At 39.1% G+C, this 17943-nt stretch overlaps 2 protein-coding genes across 2 annotated transcripts; both read right to left on the bottom strand.

Moving 5' to 3' along the window:
* Window positions 1-679: 679 nt before the first annotated feature.
* LOC311268336 (guanylyl cyclase-activating protein 2-like) lies at window positions 680-3021 on the bottom strand (the record flags this gene model as incomplete). Its single annotated transcript, XM_084371931.1, has 4 exons — window positions 680-822; window positions 940-1051; window positions 2490-2639; window positions 2821-3021. 4 exons carry the CDS (start codon window positions 3019-3021, stop codon window positions 680-682), a joined length of 606 nt encoding a protein of 201 aa, XP_084228057.1.
* A 6409-nt stretch (window positions 3022-9430) lies between these two features.
* On the bottom strand, window positions 9431-10979 carry LOC311271733 (guanylyl cyclase-activating protein 2-like; the record flags this gene model as incomplete). The annotated part of the gene is made up of 4 exons (XM_084377528.1): window positions 9431-9558; window positions 9672-9780; window positions 10535-10684; window positions 10782-10979. The coding sequence occupies 4 exons, from the start codon at window positions 10977-10979 to the stop codon at window positions 9431-9433; spliced, it is 585 nt and encodes a 194-aa protein (XP_084233654.1).
* Between the last annotated feature and the right edge of the window lie 6964 nt (window positions 10980-17943).

The raw sequence follows: 17943 nt of genomic DNA, 5'->3' as shown, positions 1-17943 counted from the left end.
ATGTTGACTAGCTTAAATCTGATAATTCAAAGGGAAACAGCACCCTTTCTTTTACCTTTTGTTTTCCTTCTCTCTTTTCACCTGATCACATTCACACAGTTACACATTCACACCTGGAAGCTGCTCAGTACAACCACATTATGATCTGCTGGCCACTGAGCAGCTCTACTGAAGCAGTTGGGGCTCTTTCCCCACTCAGATTTATCCTGCCGGTCCAGGTTTGAACCACCAACCTACCTCTGGGCCACCACTGCCCCACTTCTACACAACAGACGGTGTAGTCATGGAGGTAACACCCAGTCTATGAAATAAGTTGCGTAATTTCTTCTGTGGTTTGGGAGCAGCTTTGTCAAGTCTGGGAAAATGGCCCTGATGACGTCATCAGGGTGACATGGGCTTAGTCTTGAAGTCTGATTGCCCCTGTGAAACAGTTGTTTCTGTTTCTAGGTTCCATATGAGACATACAAATCAAACACAATAACATTTTTTTTCCAGTTCAGCCCTGAGAAGATCACATACCAGCTGTCATTTCCATTGGTATTTATAGATAAAAAAAAACAAAAAACGAACAAACAATGACATGAAGGCAAGAGGAGTCTTTTCACACACTGTTGTGTTCACAAGTTCACAATCGGGTCCCTTTCCATTTGGCAGGCTGGTCCGAATACCTCGAACTCCCTCAGGAATCTTTGGAGCTCATCAGTTTCCTATCACACATGTACTGCTGGACCCACGCGCTGGGATTGACATCAAGTCGCAGGAAGCTCTGAAGCCACGGACTCCTCTGAGCCCCCTCAACAAACTCCTCCAGTGTAATCTCACCTGCAGCACAGACAAAACAACTGTGACTTAATTATTTATGGCTAAATAGCAAGTTTACTTATTTCTTAAGGAATTTGTTTAAGGGTTTTGATGGGTTTGAGTATGCAGTCAACATACCATCACTGTTGACGTCGACCTCTCGAAAGATCCGCTCACACACTTCCTCAGAAGTGAGGTTCCCTAGTCCTGATCCATCAGATACAGAGTCTTTCTTTATCTTGTAGATTATCTGAAAGACAAATCCAGCAATTAGAACAACACGTTCTCAAACCTACACGACTGAACTCGATGAAACTCTTGAGACCATTGCCACAAGTATGACTGATGGCGAGTAACAGCAACAGACCTTCTTTGACATTTGGTTGTCAAACGGTTGCAGTTTTCTTAGGTTTAGACACAAAAACTAGTTGGTTAGGTTTTTGCAAACAAAACCAATTGGTTTAGATAAGGAAAAGATCATGGTTTGGGGTAAATTTGTCAGCTTAAAGATGCGTCACGATTGCACAGAACATGAACAGAACTCTTGAGTGAAAGTTCTGTGCTTGTTTGTCCCAGCCACCCACTTCATCCTCCTTGTGCAGACATTGTCACCCATAAACTACAACAGCTGATATCCTCCTTTGCTCTCCTTTAAACTACTATGGCCACCAGAGGTCGCCACCTACTGTAACAATGCACATAAATATGGGTTGCATTGAGTTGCTTGCACACATGACCAATACAGCCTTTTAATGGTGAGGACAGGATGAATTACATTGATTCTCATGTCGTACTGATAATGTTGTCGACGATCTGTGTGGTTTCTTAGCCAGAGTAGCATCATATTTTTTATATGTTATCATTCAGCATCCCTAAATTTTGGACTGTAGATATAATCAATATGTTGCCCAAAACCAAGATGACCATGAACAAGACAAAGTAAAGCCTGTGTTCAAAGTTTATCCTGAATGTTTGACTGCACCATTCAGCATCACTTATTGATAAAAAGATAAAGTAAACACACACACGTGCAATGTTGGTGTGAGGGTTTGTCAGTCAGTCAATCGGTTGATCGATCCACCACTTGATTCCAGACTATGCCTTCAAAACTACTGGACTGATTACCATAAAATGGTGTTTAGACAATCATGGTCCCAAGAGGACTGATAAATAAAACTTTTGATGTAGTGCCATCATCAGGTAAATATTTTAGTTTGTCCATTACATGCTAAACTTGGATGGTGAACATTAACAATATACCTGCTAGATAGCAGCACATTAGCATTGTAATTAAAAGTGAGAAACGTCTGAATTTACACTGGATTTGGACTTAATTCAGCATCAGAAAAATCTGAATATCCGACAGTTGTATGAAATATCTATCTACATGTTTTCAGTGATTATTATGAACAACTCTACGCCTCCAGGTTGCTGGAATTCAAAGAAGCGTTAAAAACACCGACATGTTCTTGAGATCAAAATGGATCTTAAAAAAAATCATCTCCTAACAATACACAAGACATGACATAACTGTGGGATTGCTACTTAAAAATACAGTTGATACAATGATGATTAACATCATAAAGCTGGTGTTCTAAAAAAAGCACATGAAAAGTTAAGCTATATCTCAAGGCGAACACTTCATGTCACACATGACATTGTGCTTTTATAAAATCAAAACTTTTTACCTTAACAATCTTCCGTAGTTCACTTCTGTCCAGACGACCGTTGTCATCGCCGTCAAACACCTTGAAAGACCACCGCAGCTTGTCTTCAAGTTTTCCACGAAGAATGAGATTAATTGCAGCTACATATTCTAAAAAATCCATTGTGTTGTCCTGAATAAAGATGGAAAGATGAATATTAAGATGGCAACAAGGAAGATACAGCATGCTTGGGTATATTAAGAGAGGAGTTTTGTGTTCACAGTTATAAAAACATTTCAAAATGTTCTCAAGGGCAGAAATCTGGTATAAAATTGGACTGAACATTTGACTTAAAAGTGGCATTTTAACTCACATGATTCATGTCAAATGCTCGGAAGATGCTGTCCATGTAGTCTGATTCAGGTGTACCATTCTGTACTCCAAACATCCTCTTAAACTCGTGCAGGTACAAAGATCCACTGGGGCACTCCATGATGAATGACTTGTAGAGGTCCTGGATGCCTTCTAACTCCAGTTCTTCTTCCTGTGACTGTATTTGCTGATTTTGACCCATACTGAAATCCAAACCCTACCACTGCAGTAAAAACTAAGATTTTCTCCTTTTATATGAGAAATAAATCAATACAGATGCCTTCAAAAAGTAATATTCTTAAGACTGCCAGGAACGAATTGTTGAGCGTCCACCTCATGGCTGCCGCTGACGGTTCCTTCAGCAGCTCAAGGGTCGTGAAGTAAGTCGAGTATAATAACTGATTCATGTGACCCCAACCCCAACTTATTTTTAGCCAAAGTCTTTGACAAGCTGAGGTTAAACAGTAATCCACACACCTGATCCCATCTTGAACCTTAAGTGACCCGAGGGCACTAGTAAACGTAACACTATATTTACATTAAAACGGCAACTTAGCAATTGGAGACCCTTTTCTTGTGTGTGGATATACTATGTACAGTATGAATTAGTGTTGTCACAATAATGGAATTTACAACTCAGATACAGTGGTTGGAAAAATATCTTTATTCAGCACTATTTTAGATACTACAGCTAAATATTGACATTGAGGGCATTACATTTTAGATTTTCAACAAAAGATAAATATAACAAGGCTTGGGTTCTCTGTGTAAAGAACAACAGCATCTAATCTAATTTACCCTGACTGAACGTATTTTCCTATCAACTGAAACTCGACTGTCAGAGATTCCTCAGTCCTAATAGCTCTGAGAGGGATTAGTTTAGCTTTAAGAATTGCAATTAGCTGTTGGGCCAACAGCAGGAAAACACACTTACCAACAGTGAGGCTGTTTATGGGGCATCTTGTTAAATGCTACAGTGATGCTGAAATGGGAGCTGTAATCAACCTCTCAAAATTCTTTATAATTTTGTTGTGTTAGCACCTTTTGTAAGAGCTGGTCTTTGGCATCGTTTGCAATTGGACATTCTTGTATCCTTTGCCTTTAGTTGTTGATTGTGGAGAATAGGCATCAGCATTAGAAGTGACAACACTGTGTAATGCCAGACCGATTCTGAAAACCACAGCCCTAACCAGTCAAACTAGTTAGGGGAGCTGAACTAGCTCCAGAAGAGACTGGAACATTTTCCCTTTAACCTAAAGAAGGAAACTTATTTTACACAAATGTCATAACAAAACGGAACGAATGAGAGAAGTGATGAGCGGACAGCTCCTTTACCAAAATCAGATGCTGAAATCCATACATGCCTTCATCACCTTATGGATAGATACTTTAATGCCCTCTCCTCTGGCCGACTTAAGATAGCAACAAAAAGTCCTCACATGAGCAAAGAAATTTGACCATTAAACACCAACACTTATATCTCTCTACATTGGTTACGGCTCACAGAAGAGCTGATTTTAAAATCCTCCTTCCTTCCCTTTTCTAGTAATGTGGGAATTGGTGGAATATGGTCTAGTTCAGTGTGCGAAATACCGATTGACCCATGAGACCCCCTGAAAGCCTAAAAAGCAAAATTTGAAGGGGGTCTCAAATTTTGACAAAAAAAAAAAAATATTATAATAAAATATAATAAAATGTCACTAATAGTCATTAAAATGTGTTTAAGCTCACAATGTCCAGTATTCAGAATTCAGAACATTTATTCACAAATATGTTGTTTTTGTTGCCAAGTGGAGCAGCCAGTCCTGCGCAAGAATGCAAATTAGCCATGTGCACCAAACAGAAAAAAGACCTAACTTTGAGAAGTCATACTGAAAATGGCTAGCAAGCGAAAGCTAAACCAGAGTGTATCACTCACACGCTTTGGGTTCACATCTAAAAAGGAGGCACTCAGAGATGAAGAGGCACCGAAAGACGATGCTGGTGCAGCTAGCACAGTGGGCCCACTCGCTACCAGAACAGAGGATCCTTGCCCACCCAGTGACTCCCCAGAAGAACAACGTGAAGTTGAGGCCGAGTGCTCCAAAAACGCAGCAGGTGCTCAGGTCACGTTAGCTGCTACTGCTGCTAGCACAAGAGACTTGCCGGCTGGTTGGAAAATGAAGCAGGTCATGTCTGCATTGTAGCTAATGCACAACTTTGCCTCTCCTTGTTATAAAACAACGTGCATCCAAACAACTTTAGCCAATGCAACCTCCTATGTCAGTGTTGCTTTACAAATACTATAGCATATCGGATTGTCAAAAATTGTTTGCGTGTATGTTGTCATGTAGGCTATAGACTAATGGTCTTGGCTTGCATCCATGAAAATTGTAATGTTATAGGCCTACTGCTTTTTGAGAAAATATAGATCGGTATTGCGCAACAATCGGGAGATGGGGACCCCTCCGAATATTGACGTCCCATCTGTTAAATTTACAATGACAGTTACATCTCATCTGCTGTCATATTGTCTCGATAGCTAGTTAGCTTTTACATTATGTTAGCTAGCTAATGTTAGCTCTCTTTTCTCTTAGTGCTATAAAATAAAATAAATGATCTGTGATATCTTGAATCGTAAGGATCACACATGTTGACCGTGGTCTTTCTGGTGAAACAGCATCCATTAACTAACTGCATAACTGGATCATTTTGATAGTAGGATTCTAAACCAATGAGCATTTCTTCTACTGGATTGTTGCAGGAAATGCTTAAACTGTAGATCACCGATATCAGCTGAACAGACAGGACACCCTGCACGTAATGGGAGAGAACTGAGCTGTCAAGGCCTAGCAGTAGCATACAAGACAGTACACGAGTCAGACTTTGAAAGTGTTACACCTGAGAGAGAGAGGGGTAGAGACCTTAAAACCAACTGTTGAGAGCAGCAGATGACCAGGCTTTAGATACAACACCTGACACAGAAGCTGTAGATGATCAAGCAATCATGGTTAACGAGAGGAAGAGGAGAGGAAGAGGCTGCATGAAGAGAAACAATGGATAATGTTAAGTTGAGATGGCCATAGAGGAGGGTGAGTCTGGGGACACTGCGAGCCTTGTTGAAACTTTAGCAGTGCCAGCTTTGTCTAATCCATGTTGGTAAAGGACCATGTACACTTGCTCTTAGATGTCCCAGAAATGCAGATGGCTGATTGTTTTAAAGGAAGTGATCTGGAAATAAGCCATGGTTGGAGTATTCACAGGATACACGCACTTTATACTGCTAAGCTGCTAAGCTAACAATTGGAAAGAAGCGCCCAATTAAAATGCATGCTGCAACAGCAAGGATACAAAAAGAGTGCTATACAAGAAGCTTTTGATGTATCAGATGTTCAAGACAAAGTGATAAGAGAAACAAAGAAACTGAGACATTTCAACCATATTACTTAACGTAACTTCGTTAACGAGTCTTCCACAGGATCAAACCAGAGCCACTTTCTTGAACTTGTGAAAATGTTTAGCAAGTTCGACATCGTACTACAGCTAGAATTAGATACGTCAAAGAGATGGAAATGGATAAGATAAGGTGCTAGGATTCACTCATGTGAAAACATGTAAAAGCCCTGCCCACATATGTGAATTATGTTAAACTAAATTGTTGGCACATAATATATGATGGTGTTATGGTGCATTGTATAATAAAATAAAATAAAATAAAATGAAATAAATAATCCAGCCCACATTTAAAGGATAACTACCGTTTTTTACAACCTGGACCTTATTTCTAGCAAAATATATGATCATTTACTCACCCAGATAACTTTGGTGTCATTTGGCGTCTTTCGGACGAAATTAGATCCAGTGTAGCGCCGCGTATATCCATATAATGCGAGTGACGGGGCACCGACACACAGCCTCTATATAACGCATTATCTGCCTCGAAACTAGTTAATTCCACATCAACATCCGGGGTCTGTAGGTTGACCTACTACCTCTGACCTGGAAGATGTCATCTCTGAGCTGCACGAGCACCCGCGACAGCCGGCTTGTTTACCTGTAGCTGCTACTGCTAGTTTGACCCCGGATGTTAATAACAGACGAGCCCGGACTCAGAGGGGAATAGCACTAGCGTATCATGACAAAATATTGGTGGAATGAACTAGTTTCGTGGCAGATAATGCGTTATATAGAGGCTGTGTGTCGGTGCCCCGTCACTCGCATTATATGGATATACGGCGCTACACTGGATCTAATTTCGTCCGAACGACTTCAAATGACACCAAAGTTATCTGGGTGAGTAAATGACCATATATTTTGCTAGAAATAAGGTCCAGGTTGTAAAAAACGGTAGTTATCCTTCAAGGGCGGTTGGCTGAGATTGCGCCCTCTCCATCAGACAAAGCATCTCCAACCCTTTTCTCTTCTGTTGTCGTTTTCATCAGTTGGTGTTTTTTTTATTTTTGAGGATGGGGGCGTGGTAGTTTAGGGAGGGGAGTTGTGGGTCCTACGGGACACTGTGTGGCCGGCCCAGACCTGGCCAGGTCTCCAGACTCGCATACTGTAGTTCTGGTTGATTTTGGTATTATTTGGAATTAAAACTCACTTCTTTATGCAAACTTGTACTTGAGTATGGCATCGTTTTAATATGTTACTGATGGTAGAGCCATCAGTAACATATTAATATATTTGTTGTTTCATGTAGACATTCATTTTCTATTATAAAGTAGAATAAGCCAATTCTATAAAAGTGGCATTGCTTACCTTCAAATAGATATTTCATAAAAGACCAGGGAAGACCAGGGAATCCTATGTATTTTTCTACTATTATGTATATCTTTATCTTAATCTGTTCATATCTCAGTGTATAAAAAACACACCTGTTGTCTCATCCTGGATCTGAGGAACAACTATCCTGTTGTCTGGATCTCCATGAGCAGGGTCTCTCTGAGCTGGATCTGTCTGTATTGGAGCTCTCTGAACTGGATGTCCCTGACTGTCTGTATCCTCTGCTTCCCAATAATCAGTGTATAAAATCACACCTATGATTAACAATCAGACAAATGTTTACTACTGATATCAAACTCAAAAGTTGGATTAACAGTGTGCAGTACTACCAGTCACAGAATACAGCTAATGATAGCAACACGTTCAAAAGCAGACAGGTTGTAAGTCCTGAGCAATAAAACAGGCTATAGATGCAGTATACCTTAGACCTCACCGAGCTGTGGCTGGAAAAAGTGCTTAATCTCTGTGTCTTTGTCTTGTGTGCTCCTGCTAGTGCTGGCTTTACTCGCATCCTAGTCGTCTGCACAAGTTTCAAGATATGTGCTACCACTGTACTGCTAACACTGTTCTACAGAGCTTACAAACAGCCTGCTTTTTGTCTAACTTTCCGTCCTCCTTAGAAAATCCAAATCTCTTCCAAACTTCTTAGATGTTAGATTTGACGGTGCATTGTAAATCTTGCAATCTCTGGTCTTGTTGGACATGTTGCTTTTGTTTTTACCTGGCAGGCAGGGGGCAGGCAACGCTACCCTAACATTACTGTGACACATGTCACGAGAGTCTCGCACTGACCTTTGAACTTTAACGAGAGTTGGAAGACGCTGTGAGGACTTAGCAGCACAGCAGTTGATTCATAACTTTAAAATCGGGCCATTGACCAGTTCACAGTATATTTAGATCGATACAGAGGTCTGCATATCGGTGTAGTCATATCTTTAACTTTAAAACTGATTTGCGATTCATATGGGTTTGTTACACCCCTAATATATTTTTTTATTTGCAGAAATTGCTTTGAATGGGTGTGGTCCTCCTGTTGCCACTGACCGAGAGCAGGTGGTTTCTGTAACACATGTAGTCCGAGGGAACCACCTCATGGTTCTGAGAACATGACAGAGTTGAGCCTGTATTTCAGATATTTGTTAGAGGAAAAGGGTAAAAGATATCAGCACACATTTGTACAGCTGGAAAGAAGGACATGACAATGACTTTTCATGTTTTTTACTGAATTGGATTCATGAGTGTTCAAACATGCCTTTAACAACAGTTAAATAATCAGATAAAACAATACTGCTTTACAGTATGTACTTAAATTCAGTATGTACAATTAGGATTTTATCCTTATTAATTGCTGAAAAAGAAAATTAAAAATAATAAAAATTGTGAAAAAAGCAAAAATAGAAAAGCAGATAATCATTTACTATTTACATATAAATAAAATAAATAAAATGACACTTTATTATAAGAAGGCTTTGACTTGAGTAAGCAAGCATGGTATTGAATTATATACATGCGCTATGCAAATTGTTACTTAATAATAGTATCCAAATATGACACATTTTTAGTTTAATCATTATTATAGTTGTGAAAAAACAGAAAAAACTAATAAGTAGTAATTATATATTTATCTGTGCTTTCATACTGTTCACTGTCAGATGTTAAGTGTTATTGTTCCTTCACCGAAAGCCAAATTATGTCCAGTTCTGAACATCTTTCAGTCTGTTAACACTGACAAAGATGTCATAATGAATCCTGATTTAGCTGTAAGTGAGCTTGTGATTTTAGCTGGATTTTCAGCCGTGGTTGTTTTCCATTTGTCCACATAGGAAAGGCATATGTGCTTTAACATTTCAGAAGTGTGCGCTCCTCCTCCTCTGCTCCATGACCCATCCAGCAGGATTCATGTCCAGCTTCACCATGCTGAGCACCCAGGGGTCCTGCTGTGCACCCCTAATGAACTCTTCCAAGTTAATATGACCTGTGGGACAGAAAATGTTCTCTGCTGATAAAAAACAATATTCCTTTCTAGCTATTTTCGCTCCACAAGCGGTTTCACTGCATTGTAAAAGTAATATGTGACTGAACACTTACCGTCTCTATCACTATCTACGGCCTGAAATATTCGATCCACAACCTCGTCTACTGTAAGTTGTGAATCAAAGTCTTCCTTCTTTGCGCTTCTCTTTAGCCGATAGATGCTCTAGATGGAAAAAAGAAAAAAGAAATATCAGGAAAAATATTTTCGTATTGACCAACGTCACACAATAATAGACCAAGACTAAAATTATGTAGCGCAGTCTTCAAAACCGCATTATGTTCACTTTGGCTTTACATCTATTAATGCTGATAAATCCAGAATTGTTTTTAACTATCCCAGTATATTACCACATCTATTTAAAAAAAAAACTAATTTTGTTTTATTTAACTGATAAAACTGTATGATTTTATAGATTGCAAACAATGTACTTGCAGTCTCACAGAGAACAGGGAAAAAAATATATATACTGTATATATATATATGGTCAAATGAGGATTTGGAATCCAGCACAGAAAGAGTGGTCACAAGGTAACAGCATTACCTTTCACACTTTCTTTGAATTTCAAAAGAATAGGGCTGAGAATAAATCAATTCAACATACATTTTGGCGTATATGATAAAATTAAAGATGGCTACAATAGATATGGTTGCCTCTGTTTAAGGGTCTTAGTATTGTGCAAGCTGGCTCGCTGTCACTGTCAAACCAAAAGTACTTTAAGCATTTTAGAGACAGACAAAGTCCACAGCATCTTCTGCACAGCCAAACAGTAGGACACAACCTATCCTAGATGAAGATGTTAAAACAATACTATTGATACACTGGGCTGCTGTATTTTCCTGCAAGGGGAATCCTCTTTTCCATTTTCAGTAGATTAGTTGCATGCAACACCCTCAAGACATTTTGTCATAGACTTACATCAATTATTGATCGTAGTTCTTTTCTGTCCACAAAGCCATTGTTGTCTTTGTCATACACCTTGAATGACCAGCGCAGTTTATGCTCCAGGTCTCCGCGGAAAACAAGATTCAGTGCTGCCACAAACTCGAGGAAATCAATTGTATTGTCCTGAAAGGTAGGTTGAATGAAAACAACTGGGTCACATTTTCACATTTTGATAAAAATAGCACAATATGCCAGGCTGCAACAGCTTTTACCCTCTCACCCCATTTGTGTCAAAGGCTCGAAACATGTTCTCCGCATAATCAGACGCTTCACCTGTCGGCTCCACTCCAAAGAAACGCTTGAACTCGTGCATAAAAAGTAGTCCACTTGGGCATTCCATGACAAACTTTTTATACATGTCCTGAAGCACTTTGACATCAATCTCTTGATTGTTCTCTGTCTGCTGTGCTTGCCCCATGGTTAGCTTGTCATTTAACAGTCCTTAGGTCTGTTGCCATGTAGGAGTATGTAATCCCCGATGGAGTCGCCAGACTTGAAATGGGATCTCATACTCTTAGGTGTTTTTTATAACCCGGTGGAATCCCAAAGCTCCAGTTTGCATATGACACAAGTGATTAGTGTGGCCTCAGGATTACTACAGTATTAGCTTGGTGGGGTTTCCTCTCTCTAAGTTAATAAGATCTGCAACTAAATGTGAGTCTAGGCCAAACTTGTGGAGGTGGCAGGCCTTATTCCTACATGCAAATGAAAGGTATCTGTATCCCAACAGTGTAGCATACGGTACAATGCCACTGCTGATGCAATGCCAGTTAGGGCAGAGTGTGAATCAAGTTGAGACTCAGATGTTATAAATGTCAACATAAATGTTCTTGAATGCAACATTAGCATTCATCTGGAGTCATGTTTCTGCACATCTGATGAATATACGTCCAAACCTGAGAAATATCTTGCTCTTTGAATTGTTATCTCTCTCAACCAACTAGCTTCAAAATTGGAATGTCTGTCGTTGAAAGCAGACCAGGAAGCTTAGGTTATCAGAGGTCCTCCTCTCAAACCGACTTTGCCTGAAATTAGCCTAATAAAAACTGGTTTTGCAGATTAGAAATCCAGGAGAATCAAAAAAGGCTAAGGCTCTGGAGAGCTGCTTATTTTCGGGGGGGGGGGGGGGTCTGTAAGAGCGAACCATTTCACATTAAATATTGTTCAAAAACGAGTGCAGCTTTAGAAGTTAGCCAGGCCATGTTCAAACATGTCATTAATATGTTAATATATCATTAATACAGGCCACGCTCCGGGTCCAGATAGGATGGTGGACCAATAAACTGAGATATAGAAACTTGAAGCCACCAGTGCACAACACTAAGAATGGACTCGTGAAATGTCAAAAAGAAATTGCGCCAAGTAGGCAATTTGTATTTGTGTCTTAATCTTTAAGTAAAGGATCTTATGTACCTGCTCTACTGAATTTATCTGCCAAATGGCTGATGTCCAAGTCTACTGCTGTCCTAATCAGCTGTAGTGTTGTTTTTCAGTGCAGAAAAAAAGAGGCTAAGAGACTTAGAAGCTCTAGGTCATGCTAATTTGGAATTGGTATCAATCTCTCTTAATTAGATTGCATTAACTCAGTGGATAGGGGAGTGAGAGAGATCCTATTGAGGGTATGGACAGTGGATCCCTGTTGGGGTTGGATTGGCACGCTATAATTTTATTGTGTTCAAACAATTCTCCCACACATTTCATGCGTGTTGGTTTAAAACTCAGTGTAGTTACAAATGATTGAAATTGAGCCTTCAAGCTTAATTTTATGAGATAGTTGAGTTGCAATACAGGTAACAGTGTTTAATTGCTGACTTCTTGCTGACAAGACCATTGAGCCCTGCCAGTCAGAATAAGCTGGTACAAAAAATCCCTTTAATAATCTCAGATCTAAAGTTTGGGATTTATTTCATACTGATGTCTCATCAGTTAGTGGGCGCTGTATAAACAGTGTGATCCACAATTAAGTCCCTGTTAGTTGATTAGAGGTGGTTAAGATTAACACTCAACAGGAGGTCTGCTAGAATGATGTATTTAACATTTTGAACAAGCTGTGATTAAATGCACCTTATTTCTGGCTTTTTGTGCACATATATTTGATATTCACAATGTAAATTCTGGATGGATGAATGGCAGGATAGGGTTGATGGTAGGTATCCATCAAAACTATTAGTGGATCATACTGTAGCAACATCCTGCGGTTCCTCCTTATACCCACTCAGAGTTCATAGTTTACTTTCATTGGTGCTGTAATCTTAAAATATTTGTTGATCTGATTATGTGGCTCCTTCAGGCTTGATCCATATTGAGATGACAATGGTAACAGGGTGCAAGGACATTTAAGGATCCTCATCTACCCAAGGGTGGCTCCTTTACACCAAAATACCCATGTCAAAACACAGTACCTCTTTTTAAAATAAAGTCCAAAAATACAGCCTCAAGTATCCATCAACAAGCATGCAAATACAGATTGGATGTAAAGTATACTTAGGGTGAGCAAAGAGTAACTTTTAAGACCCATGTGGAACACCTGATAAGCAAATTTAAGATCAAAATTATATTTTCTTCTCAGAAGACCATTATTTCATCTACCATTCTGTCTGTGATATTACAGTAGTATTGCGTATATACATATGTCAAACATGTGTTTTTCACCTTTTCTTTTCGGTGCTGTTTTTAGGTTGCAAGTCCTAAAAATGTAAGGAATCTGAGAAATAGTAACAATTTTATGGCTTCCTGATTGATCAGCAGCAGAAAGGACAACAGAAATTTGTTGTCCAAAAATCTGGACGGACATCAGGCCATACTGAAGGTAAAACAACATAATTGATAACGCTGGACATCAAACAATGTCAAACGTTAGGAAAGCCATAAATACATTCTAAAATATCACACACATCTTAGACATTTATTTAAGCTTGGAAGGGAAAGACACTGGATGGAGCTGTAATGTTGGCTAGGTAATAGCTAACTGCTAACGATTTATCAAATATATTGTTTTATCTTTGAATATGGTCCAGTGTCCCTCCACATTTTCACCGTCCATCATCTTTTCAGTTACTGATCTATCAGGCAGCAGTGAAATGACAACAATTTGTCAAGTTACATATGTTTATATGACTTACAACGTGGAAAACAATAGTACTACTTCTTCATAGCATTCGAGCCACACGCCTTAGTGTGACGTTAGAGGGAAAAGTCCAGTGTGTGAATATCCTCTATTACTGAAAGTGTACATTCTCTCTGTGCTCATTGGAAATCTGACTCTAGGAGATGGGCCTGCATGATTTGTGACAACGCAAGTAGTTTGGAAGCCAATCCAAGTCAGCATACACAAGCCTCCAATGCACATACACTGACAGTTGAATACAGTGAGGTCGCGACACCTTATGTCCAGCAGTTAAACTTGTGAAATGTTAAATATTTGCACATTCATACATTCTGGAATTTTTAATACGAGATAAGGAGTATTTTTTTCTTGAGCTATTTTAAGGCTTTTAATGCAGTTCTTACTCATCATACTGATGTCATACAAAAATATATTTAGCGCAAACATTTCTCATCCATGTCCTTTGGTGAATGAATATAGCTTTTACAGTTATACAAATAAATATTTGTTCTATATAGTATGGGGTGTTATTAATTAAAATTAAAATGAGAGTCACTGGAAGAAATATGGGAATTTCTCTACATATAATTGTTGTTTTTGTCCATTCTCTGGTAAGTGATGTCATTTATTACTCATAATATTATGCACATTACAGCCTGTCCAAAAACACAGCAAAAAGAAAGACAAACTACCTGTTTGGAGGCCATCCTTTGAGATTAATCTAAATTTAGCAGCTGCATCATGGCCAACTGTAGAGGTTTTACTCTTACCTACTGGTGCAACTCTAAGAGGATTTAATGAATGGCACCAGGGTTTATTCTAAGCATGTCTTTATTTGATTGCCAAGAGAAATGAAGTAGAAAAAAACAAGATATTTTTTTCGTGAGCCTTGTTGATTGCAATGTTGTATGGTATTATAATGCACATTTCCACATTCCTGAATCATTTCATTCAGTGTTTATTTATGGCACGTAGCACAAACTGATGTAGCAATGCCTGTCCACAGATGGACATTTGAAATACAGTTTTGAGGGTCAGATTTGTAAAAGACAACTCATTTACAATTCTAGAATACAAAGTGTCCATTCAAATTTAATTTAATTCGTTTAGAAGGAAAAAAAATAAGAGAAGAAAACAAAACTCTGGTCACACTCATCAATAGTAATTACTGTAGGTCTGTGTTCAGGTCTATGACTTGTTGGTACTCTTCCTTCATTATGTTTAACCTGACAGGGTCACAAAGCCTAACAAGATTAGGTTCTTGACGGAGGGATTCTCCTCTCAGGGGTCTGACCTCCACTTCCACTCCAAATGAACTCTTCCGTCTGTTCATTGATACATTATCCATTGTCAGATATTTCCTTTACATAACGTGAAGTCTAGCTTCTGGTGCTTCACAGGGGGCTCAACTAGACTTTTTGTCAAAGTGCGTTAGCGATAATGTCTAAGCTTGTGGCTTCTGACATGTCAGACAAGCCTCTGAACAGTGGCTTGGTAACCTGACAGTGACATAGACTGGCAGATGTGAAGTGAGTCCCTCCTGAGTGAGAAAGGTACCAGCAGGTTTGCCACAGTTTTCACTTTTGTCAGCCAAAGAGTGTAGATCAGGCTCAGTTTGCAGCACAGTAGTTACTGAAAGACTGTGTTTTGTTTGCTGCCACGAAGGAAAAGTCCCTGTTAAGAGGAAAATTCCCTGTTAATGCAATGTTACTATGGTATTTTCCTGCATTCTTCACATCAGAGCTGTTCCGAAAATGTAAAGCAAGTTACCAGCTACAAGCCAGGCAGCATAAAACCAGAAGTCTCCCAACTATGGTTCATATCCCTGGCTCTGGAAAGGCAACAGTCTTATTAATGAGTGGATCAGAAGATGCTTGCTAACACTACAGCTCAGTCAAGGTGGACACGAGGGATGTCAGTTTTCGCTTAATTCTGCTTTCAATCGCCCAACACTGATTAGCCTGTAACTAACCAATCAATGCTCTTAAATGTACAGTGTGTAATTTCTGCTGCTAGGGGCCTCCCTATCAAAACAGAACGTAAGTGATCTGTGCTGCTGCTCAGCTGCTGGCTGAGAACTAAACCTGACCTGAGGAGTAAACAGTCACATCAGTATCTGCTCTGATCCGAAGCTGTTTACTGACAGGAGGAGAGCTCAGATAATTTTTTAATTTTTGGGATTTAAAAAGTGGATTTATCTTCGCTCCTGTTCATCAGCCGGACAGCAGCAGCTATCTACTGAGGAGAGATCCGTCGTTGGTGATCATGTCATGTTCCTGTAACGTTACAGGGAGGAGAGGGAAAAAGGAGAAAGAGAATTGCAGTTTCTGTTGAGTGACTGAATGAGTCGATGGACTGATCAAGAATATTCTTGCCATTTAACCGGTTGAAAACCCTAGTGGAGACCATTGATGGTCACATCCCATGCTGTCACAAGCACATATCTCTCATTCATGAGTAGACTCACGATTCTTTCTGCGCACCGATTAGGGGTGGGCGGGTTGTATATCGATACTGATAATATTGGCCTTGTATTACTTGGTATCGGATCAAAATTTTGTGGTATTGACACATGGATAAAAAGCCCTACAGGTTAAAGAAAAAATAATATGTATTATTATTATTTTTGTTCACATTGGTGTTGCTGGATTTCATTAAATTGAGAGTTTGTTTCTATTGCTTTTGTCCTTCCTATTTACACACGACGTGGGCAAACAACTCAATACTATGCATACAACACCAACACTTATTGAGCTCAGTGTTAAAACATGTAATTTGATTTAAACCTCTATGACAGTGTCAACAAAAACTGAATGTTATAGGCACCACATTGCAGAACAGTTGTATTAGGCTGTACAGGTGTAGCTATTAAAGTCCCACTGAGTGTCACAGTAATGTGATTAGTCCTTTTCTATCAACCAGTTCAAGGGATTACAATTAGCCGACAGTAGATCAGAGTGCAGGTCAAACTAAAGATTTTTAAAGTGCTCCTTTTGATTTCTTCTGTTTTGATCATTATTTCTGACATCATCAGTGCCTCTCATTAAAGCTTTACATGTACGGTTAACCAGGTCAAACACTGTGGTGACATAAAGATGAACCTCATATAATGTCCACTAGATGGCGACATTAGTTAAGTGTTGGAGCTTTGGGCTGCAAGCTGTGGATATAGTATGCTTTTGTATTATACATGTTATAGGGGAATTATTTGAATCCAGAAATGAATGCATCACAATTATTAGTCGCCAAATGTATTAATGTCTATTACATGATCAGTGTCGCTCTGGTTTTACTCACCAGCATCAGGTACACATAATAAAGTATATATTTTTCGCTTTCACACAAAATTCAACTTAAATTACTTCTCATGGATTTCGTTACCCTACTCGCAGAGAAGGTGGACCCAAATGTAGCGGATGGCAGGCAGGAGGATCAATGGACAAAAAGTTTTATTCAGGATGAGGGCAACACAAGAACAGGCAAACACGACAGCAGGATCAGCGAAAGTCAACAGGATCAGGGGAACAGAACAGACAAGCTGACAGCGAGTATGGAGTGATAACCAGCTGAACACAGGTAAGCAGGGAAAATGGCAGGAAAACAGGCAAAGAGAGGAAAAAAAACACATAAATAAATACACAAGAGGCCAATCAGGGATAGGTGAAACCAATCATGACAGTCACATTCTGTAGTCAGTGCAACCTATCATGACATGTTTAGTTTACAAGGTGCATTTACAGAGGTTCAGTAAAGGTTGTCATGTCTCAATTGTTTTAGACATTGGACTAAATAAAGGACCGAGGTGTGTAAATGATGTGTGTATCGCGCCCTCATTGCACCAAAGTTATTTGTGTAAGATAATACAGATCAAATAATGATAGGTGTGAATCACACGGCACGTTTAAATCATACAGTATATTGATTGTCCTTCAGGTGTTGCATCAGTGGCGAAGCCCGTTTTTTTTTTTTTTTTTTGCATTTTAAACCTACGATGTCCTTTATACTTACTCTATTGGAAATATTTAAAACCACTGAAACAAAGAAGTAACCTCGAGGTCCAATAACTGTTTTTTTCCACATCTCATGGCCTTGCTTAGCAGCTGAACATTGATTGGTTGTCATCTGACATTAAAACTTAATTAATGTAATGAAATTAATATTTTATAGATGTTGAATATTATAATTTTCTTGTAAAGGTACAACGTGTTAATAAGTAATTGTTATAAAATAAATATAACGACCAATGTCATAAAGCTGAAACCATGCCCACGTATAT

Source organism: Pagrus pagrus (assembly GCF_965226575.1).
Source record: "Pagrus pagrus genome assembly, chromosome: 1".
Lineage (NCBI taxonomy): Eukaryota > Metazoa > Chordata > Actinopteri > Spariformes > Sparidae > Pagrus > Pagrus pagrus.
Note: the sequence above shows the minus strand (reverse complement) of the source record. Positions and strands in the feature narration are given on the sequence as shown.